General features: G+C 43.1%; 1 protein-coding gene across 1 annotated transcript in view; it reads right to left on the bottom strand.

The window, feature by feature from the left end:
• The window catches only part of SLC26A9 (solute carrier family 26 (anion exchanger), member 9), a 50,753-nt gene that overhangs the window by 16,909 nt on the left and 15,534 nt on the right, over nucleotides 1-18,310 (bottom strand). Inside the window, exons 6-12 of the mRNA XM_015417016.1 lie at nucleotides 18,141-18,293; nucleotides 11,970-12,052; nucleotides 9,070-9,217; nucleotides 7,393-7,506; nucleotides 5,983-6,060; nucleotides 3,957-4,052; nucleotides 226-332 (exon numbers count right to left, since the gene is read on the bottom strand). Coding sequence (XP_015272502.1) covers nucleotides 226-332; nucleotides 3,957-4,052; nucleotides 5,983-6,060; nucleotides 7,393-7,506; nucleotides 9,070-9,217; nucleotides 11,970-12,052; nucleotides 18,141-18,293 — 779 coding nt within the window. The remainder of the gene's footprint in view (nucleotides 1-225; nucleotides 333-3,956; nucleotides 4,053-5,982; nucleotides 6,061-7,392; nucleotides 7,507-9,069; nucleotides 9,218-11,969; nucleotides 12,053-18,140; nucleotides 18,294-18,310) is intronic.

Below are 18,310 nucleotides of genomic sequence, written 5' to 3'. Positions count from 1 at the left end.
ACTACCTTCAGATTTAAACCAGTTGAGGGATATATTCGTGGGTATAGTAGGCAGCTATTATCTTAAAATGACATCATTATTTACTAACAGGGACTGGCACTTTCATTTTCCAGGAGCTGCCAGTCACACCTGTCTTTGAAATTTTGACCCAAACATTTTTTTTAATTTGGAAAATGCCTAACCTTGTGCATTTCCATTGCAGATCATTTCCAAGATAATACTTACAACTGGGTATGGAAAACCACTACTAGGATGGAAAACCCCACTCCCACGGCAAGTCCAAAGGGCAAGCCCAGGAAGAAGGCTGAGAGGAAGCTCACCACCCAGACCATCTGTGGAAAGACATAAACACAGCAGGTCACTTCCTTGCACTGCAGAGGGGGAGGGCTGTGGGCACTTATGTGATGTGTTCCAAACACAGACCGACATGGAACACATATGGCTGTGCACTGTGACTGACTCTAGACACTTGCATTCAAGGGCTGACATCTATGTTGCAGAATCTGGTCTCTAATGCAGAATCTAACCACACTTGGACATTCCTTAGGTATAAATTTTATTTTGGTAGGAGCAAGGTTCTAACCTTCCATCCTTGCTAAGAAAAAAAAAATCTGAGAACACTTTTTTTTTTGCAAGATGCTTAAAAGAACTGCAAAATGAGCAGCACACATGAAGATTCCTTACCAAGAAAGATGGCAGAGATGACATCAGAAAAGGGGTTTATAACAGTCTGATCCCCCAGAAAAGAGCTAGTGACTCAGCTCATCCTTGCCTTGAGCATGTACTAGCATCCCCATGTCCCTATTATACTCCTGTCTGTCTTTATCTTCATGCTAATAAATGATCAAGACAAGGATGAATTGAGTCACTGACTCATTTCTGTGGGTTGTCAACTGGGGGATCATCTCCTGGCTGCTTTTCCAAGGCCCCAGTGCTTGCCTCATCTCTCCCACTCTCCTGCAATCCGTCTGTGGACCTAACCTCTGCAAATGGTGCCTAGACTCATTAAACCAAGTTAGGATGTCAGTAGTTAGCTATGCTCATTTATCACCTGTACTCTTCTAGAGTAACTACGTAACATTTATCTAGAAAAAAGCTGATGCCCATAAAATCCTTTAGCTGAACACAGGAGATGAACAAGCACACAATAGAATCTGTGCTGGTACTCCAGGATTCAAGAGCTTATCAAATGCTCTTCCAAAACCTCTTTAAAAATCTCTGTGGTGGTGTCCTTAATTTTCCCGTGTAAACCCCCTTGCAATGAATGGGCTTCCACACATGAACTTTCCCTGTGGTAATGTGCCCAATCTATACAGGACATGATAAAAAAACCCATTAAAAAAATCTACAAGTTGTACTTTAAGAGGAAGCCGCTTCAATGCAGAAATGATAAATATTATTTTATTCTACTCAGATTTTTTAAGGTGGTTCCTCAAGGATTGATATTGTACTATTTAATTTATTCATAAATCTCATAGAATTGAGACTGAGCAGCAAAGCAGCCAAGTTTGTGGGGGATGTTAATTATTCTCATGAAATAGGATGGTACCAATCAAAGCTAGCTCAGAACAGCTCAAAAAGGATCTTTCAAAGTGGATGAGGGGGCAACGATGTGGCAAAAAGGTTCAACATGAATAACTGAAAGTGAGGCACACTGGGACAAAAACATGCTGATGAACAGGTGGTGGCCAGCCAGGAGAGAAATCTTGGGATCATAGTGGATACAAAAATGTTGATTCAGTCACGCAGGGCTCTTTTTGTAGAAAAAGCCCAGCAGGAACTCATTAGCATAATAGGCCACACCCAACAGCAGGAACTCATTAGCATATTGGGCCACACCCCTGACAGCACAGCTCATTAGCACATTAGGCTGCACCCCCATGTTACCAGAAGTGTGGTTATCCAGCCACACCCACCTTTCGTTTGTTATTCTGTTTACCTTGTTTGTTGTCAAAACCCAGGGCTTTTTTGTAGCAGGAACTCCTTTGCATGTTAGGCCACACACCCTTAATTTTAGCCAATCCTAATGAGTTTCTGCTGTTGGGTGTGGCCTATTATGCTAATGAGTTCCTGCTGGGCGTGGCCAACTTGGGAGCCAGCCGGAACTCCATTCCTGTGCGTTCCTGCCCAAAAATAGCCCTGATCAGTGTATGGCAATGGTAAAAAAAAAAGGGCAAGTTCTGTGCTGGGCATTAATTAAGGGAGGAACTTAAAACAAAACAATCAGTATTGTAATGCCCTTGTATATATTTGTGGTACAGCCTCACTTGAAAAACAGTGTACTTTTTTGGTTTCTGGATCTCTTAAAAGATATTGCAGGGAAGAGCTAGAGAAAAGGGAAACCACAGTGACCAGAGGGTTGGAGCAGCTTTGGTACAAGAAGAGGCTAAGGAGTTTGGGGCTTTTTAGTTTAGAGAAAAGATAATTGGGGTGATATGACATAGGTTTATAAAAGTATACATGAGGTGGAGAGAGTGAATAGAGAGGACTTTCCCCCCCTCTCCCAGCATAATAGAACTTGGACTCCCAATGAAGTTGATGGGCAGGAGATTCAGGAAGACAAAAGGAAATACTTTGTCATTTAGAAAGAAATTAACTTGTGTATTTCACTGCCATAGGAGGATATAGTCATAGGCACAGGTTTAGCTGGCTTTAAAATGGGATTGGACAATTTCAGTCCATCCAAAGTTGTAGGGTTGCCAATTGGTCTGGCCCTGTCCTTTAAACAGAAGCTTAATGTGTGGAAATTGGCAGGTGAAGCTTTTTGTGGCATGGAGGTAAATGACATCACCTGGTAAACAACATCATTTAAAGCCTCAATTAAAGGGACAGGACATTTTCCCCAGACCAGTTGGCAACCCTACAAAGGTTATTAGCCACAGTGATGAAATGGAAGTTGTATGAATACAAGTGCTAAGGGGCAACAATGAGGGGGAGGTGCTGGCATCCAGACCTTGTCTGTTGACCTTCTGGGGACATCTCACTGGTCTGTGTATCAAACAGGGTGCTGGAATAGATGGTCTGATCCATGTGTTCTTTTGACACGTGCATATACTCAAAACATTATATAATTTGCTTTGCCTATTATTTGAATAGCATTTTAAGAAATCCATTCATGTCTGTGGCTTGGACAATTTGTATTACACTCTTGGCTGATAACACAGTTTCTGGAGAAACTTGTAATGAATTGCCTCAAACTTACTGCCATAAATCTTTCTCAAACAAAATATCTGATGACAATTTTTGTATATCTTTCATGGCCCTCGTATTAGTGACTTTTACATCAACTAGTGTCTGGAACTCTTATCGTTTTCCAAGAGTTTCTCCTTCCCTAGAGGACTTCAGGACTTCTAGATATGACAGGGCTAATATGGCTATTGTTGGTAATAATGCTCATAAAGGTAATTAGCACCTTAGTAGATCTTAGAAATACTAATAATTGTTAAAGTCTATGTATTACATGCACCAATTTTGAGAGTGCTTAGGTGTATTGGTTTAAAGAAAAAAGTATCAATTCACAAGCTATTCAAAACTCCAGTGAGGGAACTGTAATGGTATGCCACGAGGAAATAAAGTTCTGTCAAACAGAATATGCAATAGGATATATTGAACATGATTCCTTTTAATTTTCTGCTTTTCCTTAATTTGGCTTCTGAATGCTTGTAAAATTTGGATTGTTTTCTTTTGCAAGTAGAAACATGTTTAACTATTACTCCACATGGACATGATATTTGTTTAAACAAAAGACTAACATTCACAGGAACCCAATTCTGTTGACAAGTTCCATAAAGAATTTCATATATGAGAAAGTATAAAGGACAAAACACTTGATTAGAAAGCTTACATAAATCTCACACACAATTTAGTCTTCATGCTGGTGTTGGGACAAACTCATCCCATACTGATCAATAAGTTCACCCCCCCCCTCCATAAATGGCGTCATATAAGACACTCACACAGTCCAGCTTGCTTTTTTTCCAGAGGTAGTAAGGATCAGTCAGTTGCTTCAAAGAATTCTTCAGATTCACAGCTATCAAGGCTCCCAAAACAGCCTGTAAGAAAGATCACTCAAAATCAAAACAAACTGATGGAAGAGCCGTAAGAACAGGTGTCCCAGTACATATGCCTGTTTTTGCTACAGCCGCTGCAATTACTACAGAAGCAAGCTGTAAGCCTTGGCCCCATTCACACGGCAAATTTGCAGCGGGAGAGCCACGAATGTTGGGCAGATTTTCCGGGCACGATCACACCGCAACATCTGGCGGGCGTAGCACACCCGTGGCCAACCTGTGGAGTGCCACTGAAAATGTGTGGTTAAAAAATACCTGGCCGAAAGTACTGGCAAATAGTTTGCCATGGGCTGCCAACAGACTCCGTCTGTGTGATCGAACCACCGCGGCTTTTCCCCTCCGGTCGTCTTCGGTGAAGCGCACGCGTCGAGGGACGGAACCGTGGTTTGCCACCAACGCATCTGATCGCGTGGTTGTGGGTCTAATTGCACCGCCACAAATAGCCACGCCCCCCTGCATTTTCCGGCATGTGTGACTGGGGCCATTGTAGACTTTTTGAAAGGAACAGCTCATAATATAGTATAGCATAGTTCCTTCTTCCTACTACAGTATCTAATTAAGTGCACATCCAGATCACAGAAAGGCAAGGCCAGTTCACCCTCAAGCAAAGCATCAGCAGAGGCACAAGGCATAGCTAGCACCTGTTGTTGCCTTCTGTGCCACTGCCACTTGGACGGATCCAAGGCAGACTACAGTGGTGCTGCCTCTGGAGCCTAGCTTGGACCTGGGTGGAGTGACACAGAAGGCACATGATCATCACACTTGTGCAGCTGCAACAGGAGGAAAGTGCTTGGAGTGGCAACATGTGCTGAACCAATATAACATGGCCCTGCAGATGAGCTAAAACTCACTGGCAAAGTCTTGAAGAATTCTCCAGATGTTATATTTTGTCCTCATATCACTCTGCTCTCTTTTCTGTCAACTAGACCCCAAACCAAAGTAATGTAAAGTGCTGTAAAGTTGTAGCCAACTTACGGCAACCCCAACAAGGGCTTTCAAGGCAAGTGAGAAGAAAAGGTGGTTTGCCATTGCCTTTGTAGAGTATTCATTGGTGGTTTCCTTTCTAAGTACTGACCCTGCTTAGCTTCCAAGATATGATGAGACTGGGCTCAACCATGTTGCCTCCCCTTCCTTACACTCAATAGACTCACATTAAAATTCACAACAGCTTCTTCCATTTTGTTGGTCCCAGCCCATATACTAACATATTTTTGTCCTTTTGCCTTGTTCCATTCTAGTTTGTAGCTTGTGTCTGAGCTTCTTTACATGGAAGCAAGTTCCACTGAGTTCAATGGAATTTACTTCCCAGTAAGTATGCTTAGGATTGCATGCTTTAAGGGAACGTTAACTGTGATCTGTCCTCTATCTGATATCCAAAAGCCAGGCTGTTCAAGAGATCTTGTATTTTGACCAATTCCTGCCTACCCCCAAAATCTGGGTTGGTTGGAAATAGAACATAAACTGGAGATTTGAAAGGTTGAAGGTATTAATGTGGAACTGAACTTTAACCAATGTCTTGGATATGTTGTACTCACTTCTAGGCTCAATTTGTTGTTTACATTGTTGATGTTGGTATTTGTATTTGTTCAAATGTTTCAATAAATATTAAATTTTTAAAAAAGGAAACAGATTACTTAAAAGTCATAGAACATATCTATTATACTAATTTATATATTGGTTTTTACTGTCATGGCTCCCCCCCCCCCCAAATATTGCCATCTGTGAATTATATTCGATTCCTAGCTGATATCATGAAGTGTCAGCTCCCAGCATTCTCAAAGGAAGTGGGAATGACCTCTAAAATCAGTTTAAGCCTCTGGTGTAAATATTACCATGGAAGAGAACTAGTCTAATTCTAATACTAAACAGCAGAGACCACTACCTGGAAACATGTTCCTAAACAGATCTTTACCTTAGGAAGAGGGCTCAGATAGGTCCCCAAAGACAGCATGGTTATCATCACGACCACTGCCACACAAAAGCTTGCCACCTGAGGGTAGAAAAGTAACTTATCACAAGGGGAACTTGGTGCTGAACACTCCAGGCTTTCTGTCAGTGTGATGACTAGGAGAGGATAGATATCTGACCTAATTCAGTCTCTTATCTTCAGTCATTCAGATGGAGTCCCCAATCTTTCTGAGCCTATGGGCACCTTTGGAATTCTGACACAATGTGGTGCATACAAACACAAAATGGCTGCCACAGAAGGTGGAGCCCATCACAGAATGGCTGCCACAAGAGGCGGAGTCAATCACAAATTGCCGGGAAGTGAGGTGATGAACAACTCTAACGGTAACTTTTAAACATTTACAGGCTCTGTTTAACAGGATGCCTTGTAAAACAAACATTGTTTATAAATATTTTCTTGTATACACACAGTTTATCATCTGTCACACAGTGAAGATCATTGCGCTATTGTGGCAGCTGCCGCCTAAGCAACTTTGTAAAAATCTGCACAGCTAATCGTATCTCCACTGCCCACTTCCTAAAATCCACTTTGTGGCTGCCAGGAAAAGTATCAGCTAGCACCACGGCACCCATGGGGACCATGTTGGGGACCCCTGGATCAGGCTATTAGTAGCCACGTTGTTCCAGCTAAGTCATTTTTCCTTAATACAGTATCTTGCACTGGACCTAGTTCTTTAAAATCAAAATCTTCTGTCTTTTCACAGATAGGACTTACTTTCCTGAAACTTCAGCTTGCAATGTGGAACCCACTGTTTAATGTTTTAACCATACATTCCTTGTATAATCATAACCATTCTTGTTTTTCTCTCTAGGCAACCTGATGTAAAAGAACAATAGGGCACTAAAGGTTTGCACTGAGATATTACTATAGCAACTAGCTAAATGAAATGGGCATTTTAATTAACATCATTATACTGACTTGGGGAACTGTTAGTGGGAACTGTTAGTGGGAACTATAATAAAAATGGTGGCCATTGGTGGTGGGGAGTCATTCACAAAATAGCTGCCATAGGTATTGAGTCTTATCACAAAATGTCAGGAGGTTCCACAAAACATTAGAAGATTGTAAGCCAAGTACCCTCCTGAAACGGAAGCAACTGTTCCTGAATGGGTGCTCCCTGAACACATAAAGATGATACCTCCTGGGCCCTTTAAACCATCTCCTATCCCACCTTTGGGGAAGAAGCAAATGGCCAGCAGGAAACACACCGGTGAGCACCATGGTGGGGATCAGTGGCTTAGACATAACTTTGGTAAATAAATACTCAGGGCTCCCTGGCCAGAGGGAATATCCAAGATATTCCCCCCTGACAAAATGTCCAGTGGTAAGTAGATAAACTAAACCAAAGATGACCTGAGATTTTCCTCCAGCTCCATCCACAGCTAGGGTCACAGAAAGAGCACAGCAGATCACATGGATTTTGAAAAATGATCCAAAGAAGTTGCTGCAGCCCAGGGCCAGCATTTCCTATGGAAGCAACAAGAATGGGCGAGTCATTGCAGATGATAATACACATCATGACCTTAACCTTACAGTAAGGCTCATTTGGCAGCAATTGTTAGGGTGCAAGAAATAGGTCAGACAGTCACACTATCATCCTCTGCATGCGAGGGTGGCATTAGTCCATTAACCATGCAAAGGTTGCCCCAGCTCTGCAGAGCTGTCTTCCCATCTCCTGAGGCTCATTCACATTGCATGAGTGTGGCTTCTGCTCATTCTAGAAATATCCTGACATTCTTTGATTTACATATCTGTACAACATGTCTCCCTTCCAAATGCTAGGCCAGGAAAATACAATCAGGCTTCTCTTTACCACAAGAGTAATCTGATAATGTCATCCCTAATGTGTCATCCATTCAGAAGCAAGGGACAGGGAAAGATTTGGCAGAGATAACCTGTGGCACACTTGTCTGGGTCTGTTATTTAAAAGCCATAGTTATACAAGTGGAAGCAAAGGAGGACACACCGTCTTTGCCATGCGATAGACACAAGGCGTTTTCTGATTGCACAAATTTGAGCAGTTCCTTAGAGGAATGTGTTCAGTTTGTTACAAGGTAATCCCTTGAACTAATCGCTAAATATCCAACTAATAGTCCCTCTGCAGTCACTCCATATTTTTTTTAAGCCAATCTGCAGTTGTCAAGCAGCTGTTATGGGGTATGACACAGCAAGGGTTACGAACTAGCTGGTCAGCACAGCCTTTGTGTACAGGAACAACTCAGGACCACAGCAGGGAAACAGACACAAAGGCTATGGCTAGTGTTGTTACAACCATCTTCTAAATCACTCCACATACTAACTATTTCCACAGGGCTAGGCCTTCACATGCAGCAGATCCTGTTTGCTCTCCATGTGCTTTTCAACACACACTAAGTGTATATCACACCTTTTTTATGTTTGTGGTGGTATTGAGAAAAGTGTCCAGTTGGCATGGTGCATTGCTGTATGCAAACACCCCACCACTGTGAGACTGTTGTGACTCGGCCTCCAGACCCCTTTGCTAGCAATGTCTCTCATAGTGACCTGAAGCCAAGAACCCTATTCAGTCATTTCAGTGTTGGTACTCAGACGACATATAAGGGGAGATCATGCCATATGCAATCCTCCCAATACATGTGGGTGTCTGTTGGTGTGAATAGGGCAATGTACATATTTTATAGCTTCAGTATGCACAATCTGAAACCAAGATTCCTCATGACTATGCATCTGTGTGTACCAAATCTTGAAAATACAAGCATTACCTTGTTTACATAAAATGATGACTGCACATATCAGGAAGATTATGGGTAGCACAATCTCATTTTACATGTGGTTTGAGCTCCAAATTTGTTATGACTGAAAATGGTTCTTTGTTTTGCACATGAAAGCATGGGTGGCTATATTTCAGCGATTCCAAAGACAATTCCCTACACGCTCTGCTCTCTGAGGAGGACAGAGTCATCAGACCCAAACTCTGGAAATGGTTGTGCAGAATTTTTTGACGAACCGATTCCTGCCTACATTTCTCTGCTAAGAGCCAAAGACTGTTACCTGGTTGGGGTCCACATCATAGCCATGCTTGGTGCCAAGGGTTCTGCCCATGGCCAAGTTGATTACATAGCCCACAATGGCAAGTGAGAAAGCTGTGCCGATCATGTCCTTCCACTTGCCTACTTGAGGAAGTGTGGCTGCAGGAAAGCTAGAATCAAAATAGCAAGGACAGGCAGTTAGGGGATTGAGGAGAAAAAACAGGAAGCCAGATTCAGAGGACAGACTGTGATATGGAAGCAAGATGAACTTTCCTCCAGTGAAGATAACAGTAAGCTGTGAAGAACAATACAGCTGCCAACTGCAATGTGCTAAAGGAAGAATGGCAAAATTAAGGGAAACTACAGAGATACTGAGGTCATCACATTTCATTAAAATGTTAGAATCCGCATCAAGTGCCTTAAATTCCACAAAACAAAATGGAAGCCTGAATGGTAAGTTTTTCCATTCGGCTCATTGTAGAGTTTGGCACTAAACTGTGAGACTTGAGTCATATGCCTAGCTTGCAATTCAGCCAGGAGTTACCAAGCCACCGCATAGTTCTGCCTAAACTTTGCAGTAATTTTATCTTGATTTCCATGTACTGAAGCAATCACACTAACATCTTACATTATGCAATAAGTTGCCTGTTCAGCTCCACTACCAACAGGCCAACTGAGCAGTATGGTCTGGATGCCTACCCAGCTACCTACCCCCTTTGTTTCACCGTCAGGTCACAGCTGGCTTATGACGACCCCATAAGGTTTTCAAGACAAGAGACGTTGAGAGGTGATTTGCCATTGCCTGCCTCTGCATAGCAACCCTGGTATTCCTTGGTGGTCTCCCATGCAAATACTGACCAGGGCTGACCCGGCTTAGCTTCCGAGATCTGACAAAATTGGGCTAGCCTGGGCTATCCAGGTCAGGGTGTACCTACCCCCTGCTCTACTGAAAACCCTCTAGATAATTTCAGTTTGAAATACTGTATCTCTTTCTGATATTTATGGTAGATATAGATAAGAGTTGATAACTAGAATGTGTTTTCTAGGGACTGCCAGCCCCTAAATGGATTTGAATCTGTTTCTGTTATATCACCTGCAAGCAGTATAGAGGTTCTTAGCGTTCAGCTGCACTATTCACCCAGCACTGAATAATAAGGGGAAGGATGGGTTTCTATTTCACTAACAGCGCAATCCTAAGTAGAGTTACACCATTCTAAGTCCACTGAATTTAAAGCACTTAGAAGGATTAACTCTGATTAGGTCTGCTGTGTAAGGATCAATTCATGTTTCTTTGTAGAATGGTTATTACTGTGAGCCACTTGCTACAGTCCCTCAATCACACTGCAGAGGCAGGATGTCGCGATCATATGAGTAACTCACATTGTGTGGCTGCAAGTCAGTATCAGTGGCCCGAAAGGAGGGATGGTAATGTATGAAGTATCTATGCAATCAAGGTTTAGGTTAATGTACATCCATACATCACCAATGGAGCCACCACAGAGAAGCAGCTTTGCAATAGCTAGTATGTTGCAAAAGTACTGTATGAATCACAGACCTAAGGTCAAAGGATATACGTTGCCTCATTGTTCTGGGATTCAATGTACTTCATATAATGCTGCATCCTAAAACACAGTACATTCCCCAGATCTATTCCTGTTTATTTCTCCATCACAGGAATGTAGACTTGTATGCAGCTTATTATAATTGCAGTTTCAAAGTGTGGTCTGTCACATGTCTTATCCAGCTGTAATTGCCTGTAGTTAGTATTTACATTGGGCTCACATTTCAATAATGGATTGACTCATATAAATCAGGGCTTGAGGACATTTTCCACTCTTAGGCTGCCCTAGTTTCTATTCTATTTACAGATGTTGCTAAACACTCACCAATGTTTCAACTTGTTTTTAAATGGTTCCCAATGTTGTCTGCCCTCTGCCTTCCCCTTTAGCAGGCCTGGTTGGCAGTACTAAGAATGGAGAGAAAGGGTGTGTGTGCGTGTGCATGCATGGGACACAGAGATCGGAATCCCAGAAGTAAAACCTTTCCATTTCCAGAACTGAAGTGAAACCTTTCCACCCAACTGCAATGCTGAAATTAAACATGAAACCATCCCTTAATTATACTCTTATTCTAGAAAGAATGAGGTTGATTATTAAAAGCACAGCGATAAAGGATGGGAATTAATTACAATGAAAAAACGAACTAAATAAGCCCCATTGGTAATCAAATCAATGGGGAAAGAAACAAATGAATCAATGCCATTTGTTCATTTATTGCCCCTTCTGCTCCACTTCTTCCTTCCCCTCCATTAAACGTCTTGTGCAACCAGTGACTTTCCATACTTGTCCAAATGGCAATGACCAGCCAATGTGAGTATGGGAAGACAATCTTTCTTCCCCTCCACCAAAACATGGGTGCCATCTCTGATGTGTGTGATGTGTGGAACACCTTCAAAAATGTCGTCCTCAGAGTGGCCGACGTCTTAATGTAGAATCATATCAATTCTGAGGTATGGCACCTTGCGTGGATTGGAAACAGTGTCTGTGGTACCACAGAAGGTGCGGAGAAGAGCAATTCTCCGCACCCTGCTCCCTTGTCCATTGACTGTCTGCCTGTTTAGTTGTCTGCGGGCCTGCCTAGCTGGCTAGCCAGAACCACTGTCCCAACCTGGTCTGCAGCAGCAGCAGCAGCCACTCCCACCAGCGAAGGAAAAGGACAGTCAGAGCAGGAAGGAGAAGGGTCAGCAGCATTTCCAAGGGGAACAAAAATCAATACAATAGTCCAATAAATACAATGAAAATGAATGAAACTTTTGAAATGGAAATGGAGAAAGAAGGTATGTGCGTAATTGAGACTCAAGAGTTAGAATCACGAAATCATCTCCATTCCAGAAAAGAAGCCATTCTCACAAAGGTTACTCACCCCATGTTAATGTGCCCGACAATTGGCATGTCATATTTCTCAGCCATATTAAAGCTTCCGGATACGGCAGTAGCCACTATGACCTAAAATCAAAGCGTAAAAGAGGCGTTAGCTTTGCGGCACATTTCCCACCTTGTGGAGAAAGCAGAGATTTGGATATTAGTGGTGGTGGTGGTGTGAGGAAATCCAATGGGAGTGGCCTATAAGCATATTATGGGATCTTTTTTCTGCTGATACTGAATTAATAACAATGCCATTCTAAGCAGAATTATACCTTTCTAAGTCCACTGAAGTCATTGTGCTTAGATGGGTGCAACTGCCTAGGTTGGCACTGTAAATTAATGAACAAACAGTTCTTCATTATCAGATCTGCCGATTCTACTTGCAAAATACTCCACATAAAATCCCCACTTCATATAAAGAAAATAGTACAGAATCCAGGATTCTCAGCTTCCCGTATACTGTTCTGTTAACTGGCATTCCTTTCCTGCGTTGCAGAAGCTTTTCCTCAGATCATGCCTTGTAGGGAGAGGATGTTTCCACATGTGAGAGGCTGGTTTGTGCTTCAGTCAGTTCATAATGAAAATTTAAAAGCTAAATTCACCAAAACATTCATTTTGCCACCTGCCCTTAGTAGTCATATTAGATGAAGGGCAAGATGGACTGCCTAACAAGCATTCCGGCTGTGTAACAAATAAGCCCAAATAAAGAAATTCATGCCTTTACCCATTTGCTATAGAGTTAATGATACAGAATGATACACATGATCACAGAATGATACAGTTAATAAAGAGTTAAATGTTGGATGAGAGGCCATCTGTCTCCTGGGAAGAAGAAACTGAGTTGTTTGAGTTGTTAAGATGGCTGCTGCAGTTGTCACAATGTCGGGCTATTAAGCCAAAAGGCACCAGAAAGAGAAGCTGGGGATAGGCTTTGTTTTTTGTTTGGTGGCTTTTTTTCTTCATGCGTAAGAGCTCTCCGTACATATATGGAAGTAGTTTGAAAGGAGATTTTTGAATGGAATTCCTTCAGGAGTCTTATAATTCACTAGCCTTCCAAATACGTGACTTGCCAGGCCTCCCACTGTAAGATCCATTGGGAGGAATAAAAACAGCTATGGAACCAACATCTCTTCATCAATTCCAGTACAACTTGGAAGTGACAAGCTCTAGGGATCAGCAGAAACTCTGTGGTAAAACCATAGAGTTTCTGGTGATTCCTAGAGCTACCCTTTGTCACTTCCGTGTTGTACCTGGTTGTACCTAGAAGTAATACTACAATGTTGGCGATGTTACACCACCCAATGTCCCTGTTCCCAGCCTTCCCACTGGTTCCCAGGCTTAGCCTGGCAACCCTTTGTCACTTCTGGGTTTCCTCAGAATTATGTCATGTCACTCTAGGAATCGCAGGAAACTTTATGGTTTTACCATTGGCTGGCAATCCTACTACCAACAATGGTAATAACAACATCAATCAGTCCTTTATAGTGTTCTGCTGTATATTTCATGGAATCAACATCTCTTTTTCACATTTTTCTTTCTGAAACTAGAGTAAATTCTGCCTCTTCTGCTATCCTGTATCCCCTGCCATCATTCACAACACGGTAAAGTGGGTATAAGATGTTCCCAAGTTAGAACAGCAAAGCTTATTTCATACCTCTCTGGGAGTGATTGCAAACTGAAACCAAAGACGTCTGCCCAAATCTTAGCATTTCCCACAGCTATAATTACATAAACACTCCCTGGGTGTCAGCACGTACTTTGGCCTCTTGCCTCCCCAGTCACCTGAGATATGTAGGCATCTTACTCTAACTTCCTGTCTCATCACATTTCAGTACTTTGGGATACAACTGCTCACTCTGAGGTTGTTTTCACCAAGACTTGTTGATATATGGTCAAAGCAACTTCAGCATGTCAGTGCATTTTCCTCAATAACCTCAGTTGACCTGGGTCTCCTCTATGTTGGGTACTGCTGAGAAGGAAAATATATTGGAGGCAGGTTGACACAGGAGTTAGCATTTGCAACAATTTGTCAACTTGTGGACAAACAACTTCCATTGCTTTTGATGTCAAACTTCAGCATGGCCAGTCTGTCACTGGCAGGAATGTGCCAGGAGATACAGGTGTTCAGATCGGTGCTCTAGCATTTTGCTATGAAAGCAGATGCAGTGGGTGGGCTGCTTCAGGCCATTTGGATTTCTCCCCTTATGTTCACTTCAAGGATTTAAACCAGTGCTGGAGTGGCAAGAGGAGGCCTTATGCTGGTCCTCTGTATAAACAGGTCTGCCTCACAATGGATACTCTACTGCAGATCAGCAGAAGTGTTCAGCCTGTCCTTCCAGCGCTGTCTGCTTTCTTCCCTGTGCCTCCTCTGTTTCAACTCTCAGTCTTTCATTCTTTTTGCTCTTGTCTTAGCTGCTTCTACATTCTCTCTGCCATCTAGAGACTGCTTTCTTGCAACCTGCTCTTTCTAAGATTTAATTCTAGTCAAACCATATTTTGCCCAGTATTTATTTATTTATTTCATTAGATTTTTACCCCGCCCTCCCAGCAAAGCCAGCTCAGGGCGGCTTACAACAATATAAAACAATTCATTAAATACAAAAACCGATAAACCCCCAACATGAATTTAAAACCATAAACATACAACATAATAAAATGCTAGCATTAGTTCTCAAAGCTCGGTCAGTTTCTTGATCTACTACAAATGTCCCAGGCACTCAGGTCTGCTACAGATGTCCCAGGCACTCGAGTCAGGTTATGCTTAGGGGCCCAGAAAGTCGGACTTGCACCCTGAGGACTATCAGATGTCAGTGGTGGTGATGGTAACAGTGGTGGCGGCGGCTCCAAAGGCCTGGTGGAAGAGCTCCATTTTACAGGCCCTGAGGAACTGTAACAGGTCCCGCAGGGCCCTGATCTCCTCTGGGAGCTCATTCTGCCAGAGGGGAGCCACCACTGAAAAAGCCCTAGCCCTCATTGAAGCAAGTCTGGCCTCCTTGATGTTCGGGAGGACCAGCTGATTTTGGGTCCCTGATCACAGTGCTCTCTGGGGAACATATGGGGAAAGGCGGTCCCTCAGGTATGCAGGTCCCTGGCCATAAAGGGCTTTAAAGGTCATAACCAGGACCTTGAACCGAATCCGGTATGCTACAGGCAGCCAGTGCAGTTCTTTTAGGGTGGGCTGGATGTGTTCCCGCACAGGATGACACAACAGCAGCCTCGCCGCTGCGTTCTGCACTAGCTGCAGCTTCCGCATTTGGGCCAAGGGCAGCCCCATGTAGAGGGCATTACAGTAATCCAATCTTGAGGTGACCATAGCATGGATCATTGTTACCAAGTCATTGCGTTTGAGGAAGGAAACCAACTGCCCAAACAGCCTAAAATGGTAAAAGGCCGACTTGGCAGTGGCTGCTACCTGGGCCTCCATTGTTAAGGAGATGTCCAGGAGCATTCCCAAACTCCTGACCTGGCACCAACTGCGCCCCATCGAAGGCTGGGAGTGGGATCCCTACCCCCGGACAGGACCTCCGTCTTCGTCGGATTCAATTTCAGCTGGCTCAGCCTAAGCCAACCAGCCAAGGCTTGCAACGCCAGGTCAAGATCTCCCGGTTTGGAGTTGGACTGGCAGCCCAACAGCAGATAGAGCTGGGTGTCATCCGCATACTGGTGACAACCCAGCCCATACCTCCGGGCAATCTGGGCAAGAGGGCGCATATAGATGTTAAAAAGCATTGGGCACAACACTGCTCCTTGAGGCACACCACATTCCAGTGGGTGCCTTTAGGACAGTTGGTCCCCTAGTGCCACTCTTTGTCCCCAACCTTGGAGGAAGGAAACAAGCCATTGCAAGACTCCACTGTCGGCGAGGCGGCGGGTCAGTAGCTGATGATCGACCATGTCGAACACAGCCGACAGGTCTAACAACAGCAGCACTGCCGATCCGCCTCGATCCAGGTGCCTCCGGAGGTCATCCATGAGGGCGACCAGTGCTGTCTCCGTCCCGTGACCCGGGCAGAAGCTGGACTGGAAGGGATCTAGAATGGAAGCATCATCCAGAAAGCCCTGTAACTGAATTGCCACTGCCCTCTCTATTATCTTGCCCAAATAGGGCAAGTTGGAGACCGGCCAATAGTTGGCCAATTCGGCCAGGTCCAGTGATGGCTTTTTGAAGAGAGGGTGTACCACTGCTTCCTTAATACCTGCTTAATAATGTGAAAATAGCCAAAGGGCATTTCCAGACAACCGACAAACACACTCCCCATGCCTTTTTATCCACTGTGCAATACTTCTATCCACTGTGAAATACTTCTGAAATTTGGACTGCTGCAGGGAATTGACTTCCTGCTGTTCTCTGCCTTATGCAGTGTTGATTACAGTAATCCCAATAGTTATTCTGAAATGTACTGTGTATGCAGAGCATGTGTGTTTGTGTACTGTATCAGTTCCTTCCTGCCCTCCTTTCTAATGCTAGATGAGTATACCTGTTCTCAAACCTAAAAGCATTTATTGAACACAGACATAAATTATGAAGAGAAATTGTTTCATAACGATGTGTAAAGGCTGTGTTTCATCAGTGCTACCATCTAATGAGTGCCTGTGTGCAGCCATTTGCCCCAAAGGATTTGCATTTGGAATGCCTGGGTGGTTCCACAGTATAATCTTTTTGTGTGGCTTTTTGCATTCAACAGCAAGAAAAAGTGAAATGGTGATTCCAAACAGCAATTAACATAGAGCTGTATTTCCCATAAAATATTTCACCATATCAATATGTCTGTTCAGAAGTATGCCACTTTCAGCAAAGGTTACACTTCTCTCAGCATCTGATGAATGGAGCTTTGACTCTCAAAAGCTCATACCCTGACAATCTTGATGGTCTCTAAGGTTCTATTGGACTCAAAGCTAACTTCTCTCAGTTGATAATGAAGCTCAAGACAGTTGATCCTCCAGGACTGAATCGAGATATAGGTTTCCTGTCTCTTTACCAAAGCTGATTTCTCCATGTCTGCTACCCCTCTATACATCACACTTAATCCAATAATGCCTGGTATTGTCATTCACCTGCTATTGTTATTCAGCATGTGAAATCACTCTACTGCCAATAATAAGGACAGATGGACTCACATTCTGGCTATATCAGTGGCTCATGAAAGCTCATACCCAGCCACAAATGTTGTTAGTCTTTAAGGTGCTATTGGACTCTTGCTCTTTTAAACTGCTACGAGACAGACTAACACGGCTACCCATCTTGATCTAACTTTTCTCAGCAATTTTCTTTTCTCTCCTTTGTTTCCAGCTAATTAATTACATCCTGTTATCTTGGGACTGGTGAGTTCTCTTAGATTACTCATGTATTAATAGTTAATTATCAATTTTTGTTGCCAGAGGGGTGTTAAATACTACTTTTTCTCTGCATTTAGCCAAAGTCACTGCTTATCTTGACAATAACACAGATGACTACAAAAGCACAGTAATAAACAATTAAAAAAGAGCAGTGGCTTTGAATATCTACAAAGTGAAAAGCAGCCCTCTCCCCTGAAGCAAGAACTGAAAATTTAGAGTTGATTCATAAATGCCAAGAGAACTGCAAGACATTAATTAATTAAGCTGGAAGAAGGAGAAATTTTAAAGGGACAGTGGACCTAAGACACCTCAATAGTGCTTTGACTGTCCATACTGGCCAGCATGGCATCGCAGCTGCACTTATCAGGTCTGAAAAAACAGAAGAATCACACTGAAAACACTAGAAGGCAATAGATTGCAATCATGGGGACAGTGTATTAAAACTGGATGGGAATTCCAGACTAGTGCAGATCTAACCATAGTTCTCTCTGGTGGCATATTCCCAGCAACTTAATGTTCTTGTTTAAAAGTTCCATTACTGCAGCAAAAAAGTAGTGCTTGGGTAAGGATGTTTGGCTCCTCTGCCACACATTTATTGTGCAAATGGGGGGAAATCCAAACTTCAGAACAGCCACAAGGAACCTCTAATGTGGTCAGAACTTTCTCATCCTGAACCGGAGAACCTGACTGTGATATTTCACACAGAAGTAAATTACAATATTTCCTCTTTGAGAGTATTTTGCTCTGCTCTGCTGTCTGAAGAGTCTTACCTTTTATTGCGAGATCTGAAGAGGCTCAAGGGCTCAGAAAACTGGAGGAAGGAACTACTTACTATAATGATTTCCATGGGGATAGGGACTCGAATCTTTTTCATGTATTTCATATTCAGCTCTTTCACAATAATCAGGAGCACAGTGCTGATCAAGGCAAACACCAGGGAGGCCACGTTGGTCTTAGGCAGGCTTTTGCAAATATCAATAAATGTCTTGAGGAAAGAAGAAG

The sequence above is a fragment of the Gekko japonicus genome, unplaced genomic scaffold (genome assembly GCF_001447785.1).
Source record: "Gekko japonicus isolate JY-2015 unplaced genomic scaffold, Gekko_japonicus_V1.1 scaffold522, whole genome shotgun sequence".
In the NCBI taxonomy this organism is placed as follows: domain Eukaryota; kingdom Metazoa; phylum Chordata; class Lepidosauria; order Squamata; family Gekkonidae; genus Gekko; species Gekko japonicus.
The sequence above is the reverse complement of the archived record's forward strand: the minus strand, read 5'-3'. Positions and strand labels throughout refer to the sequence as shown.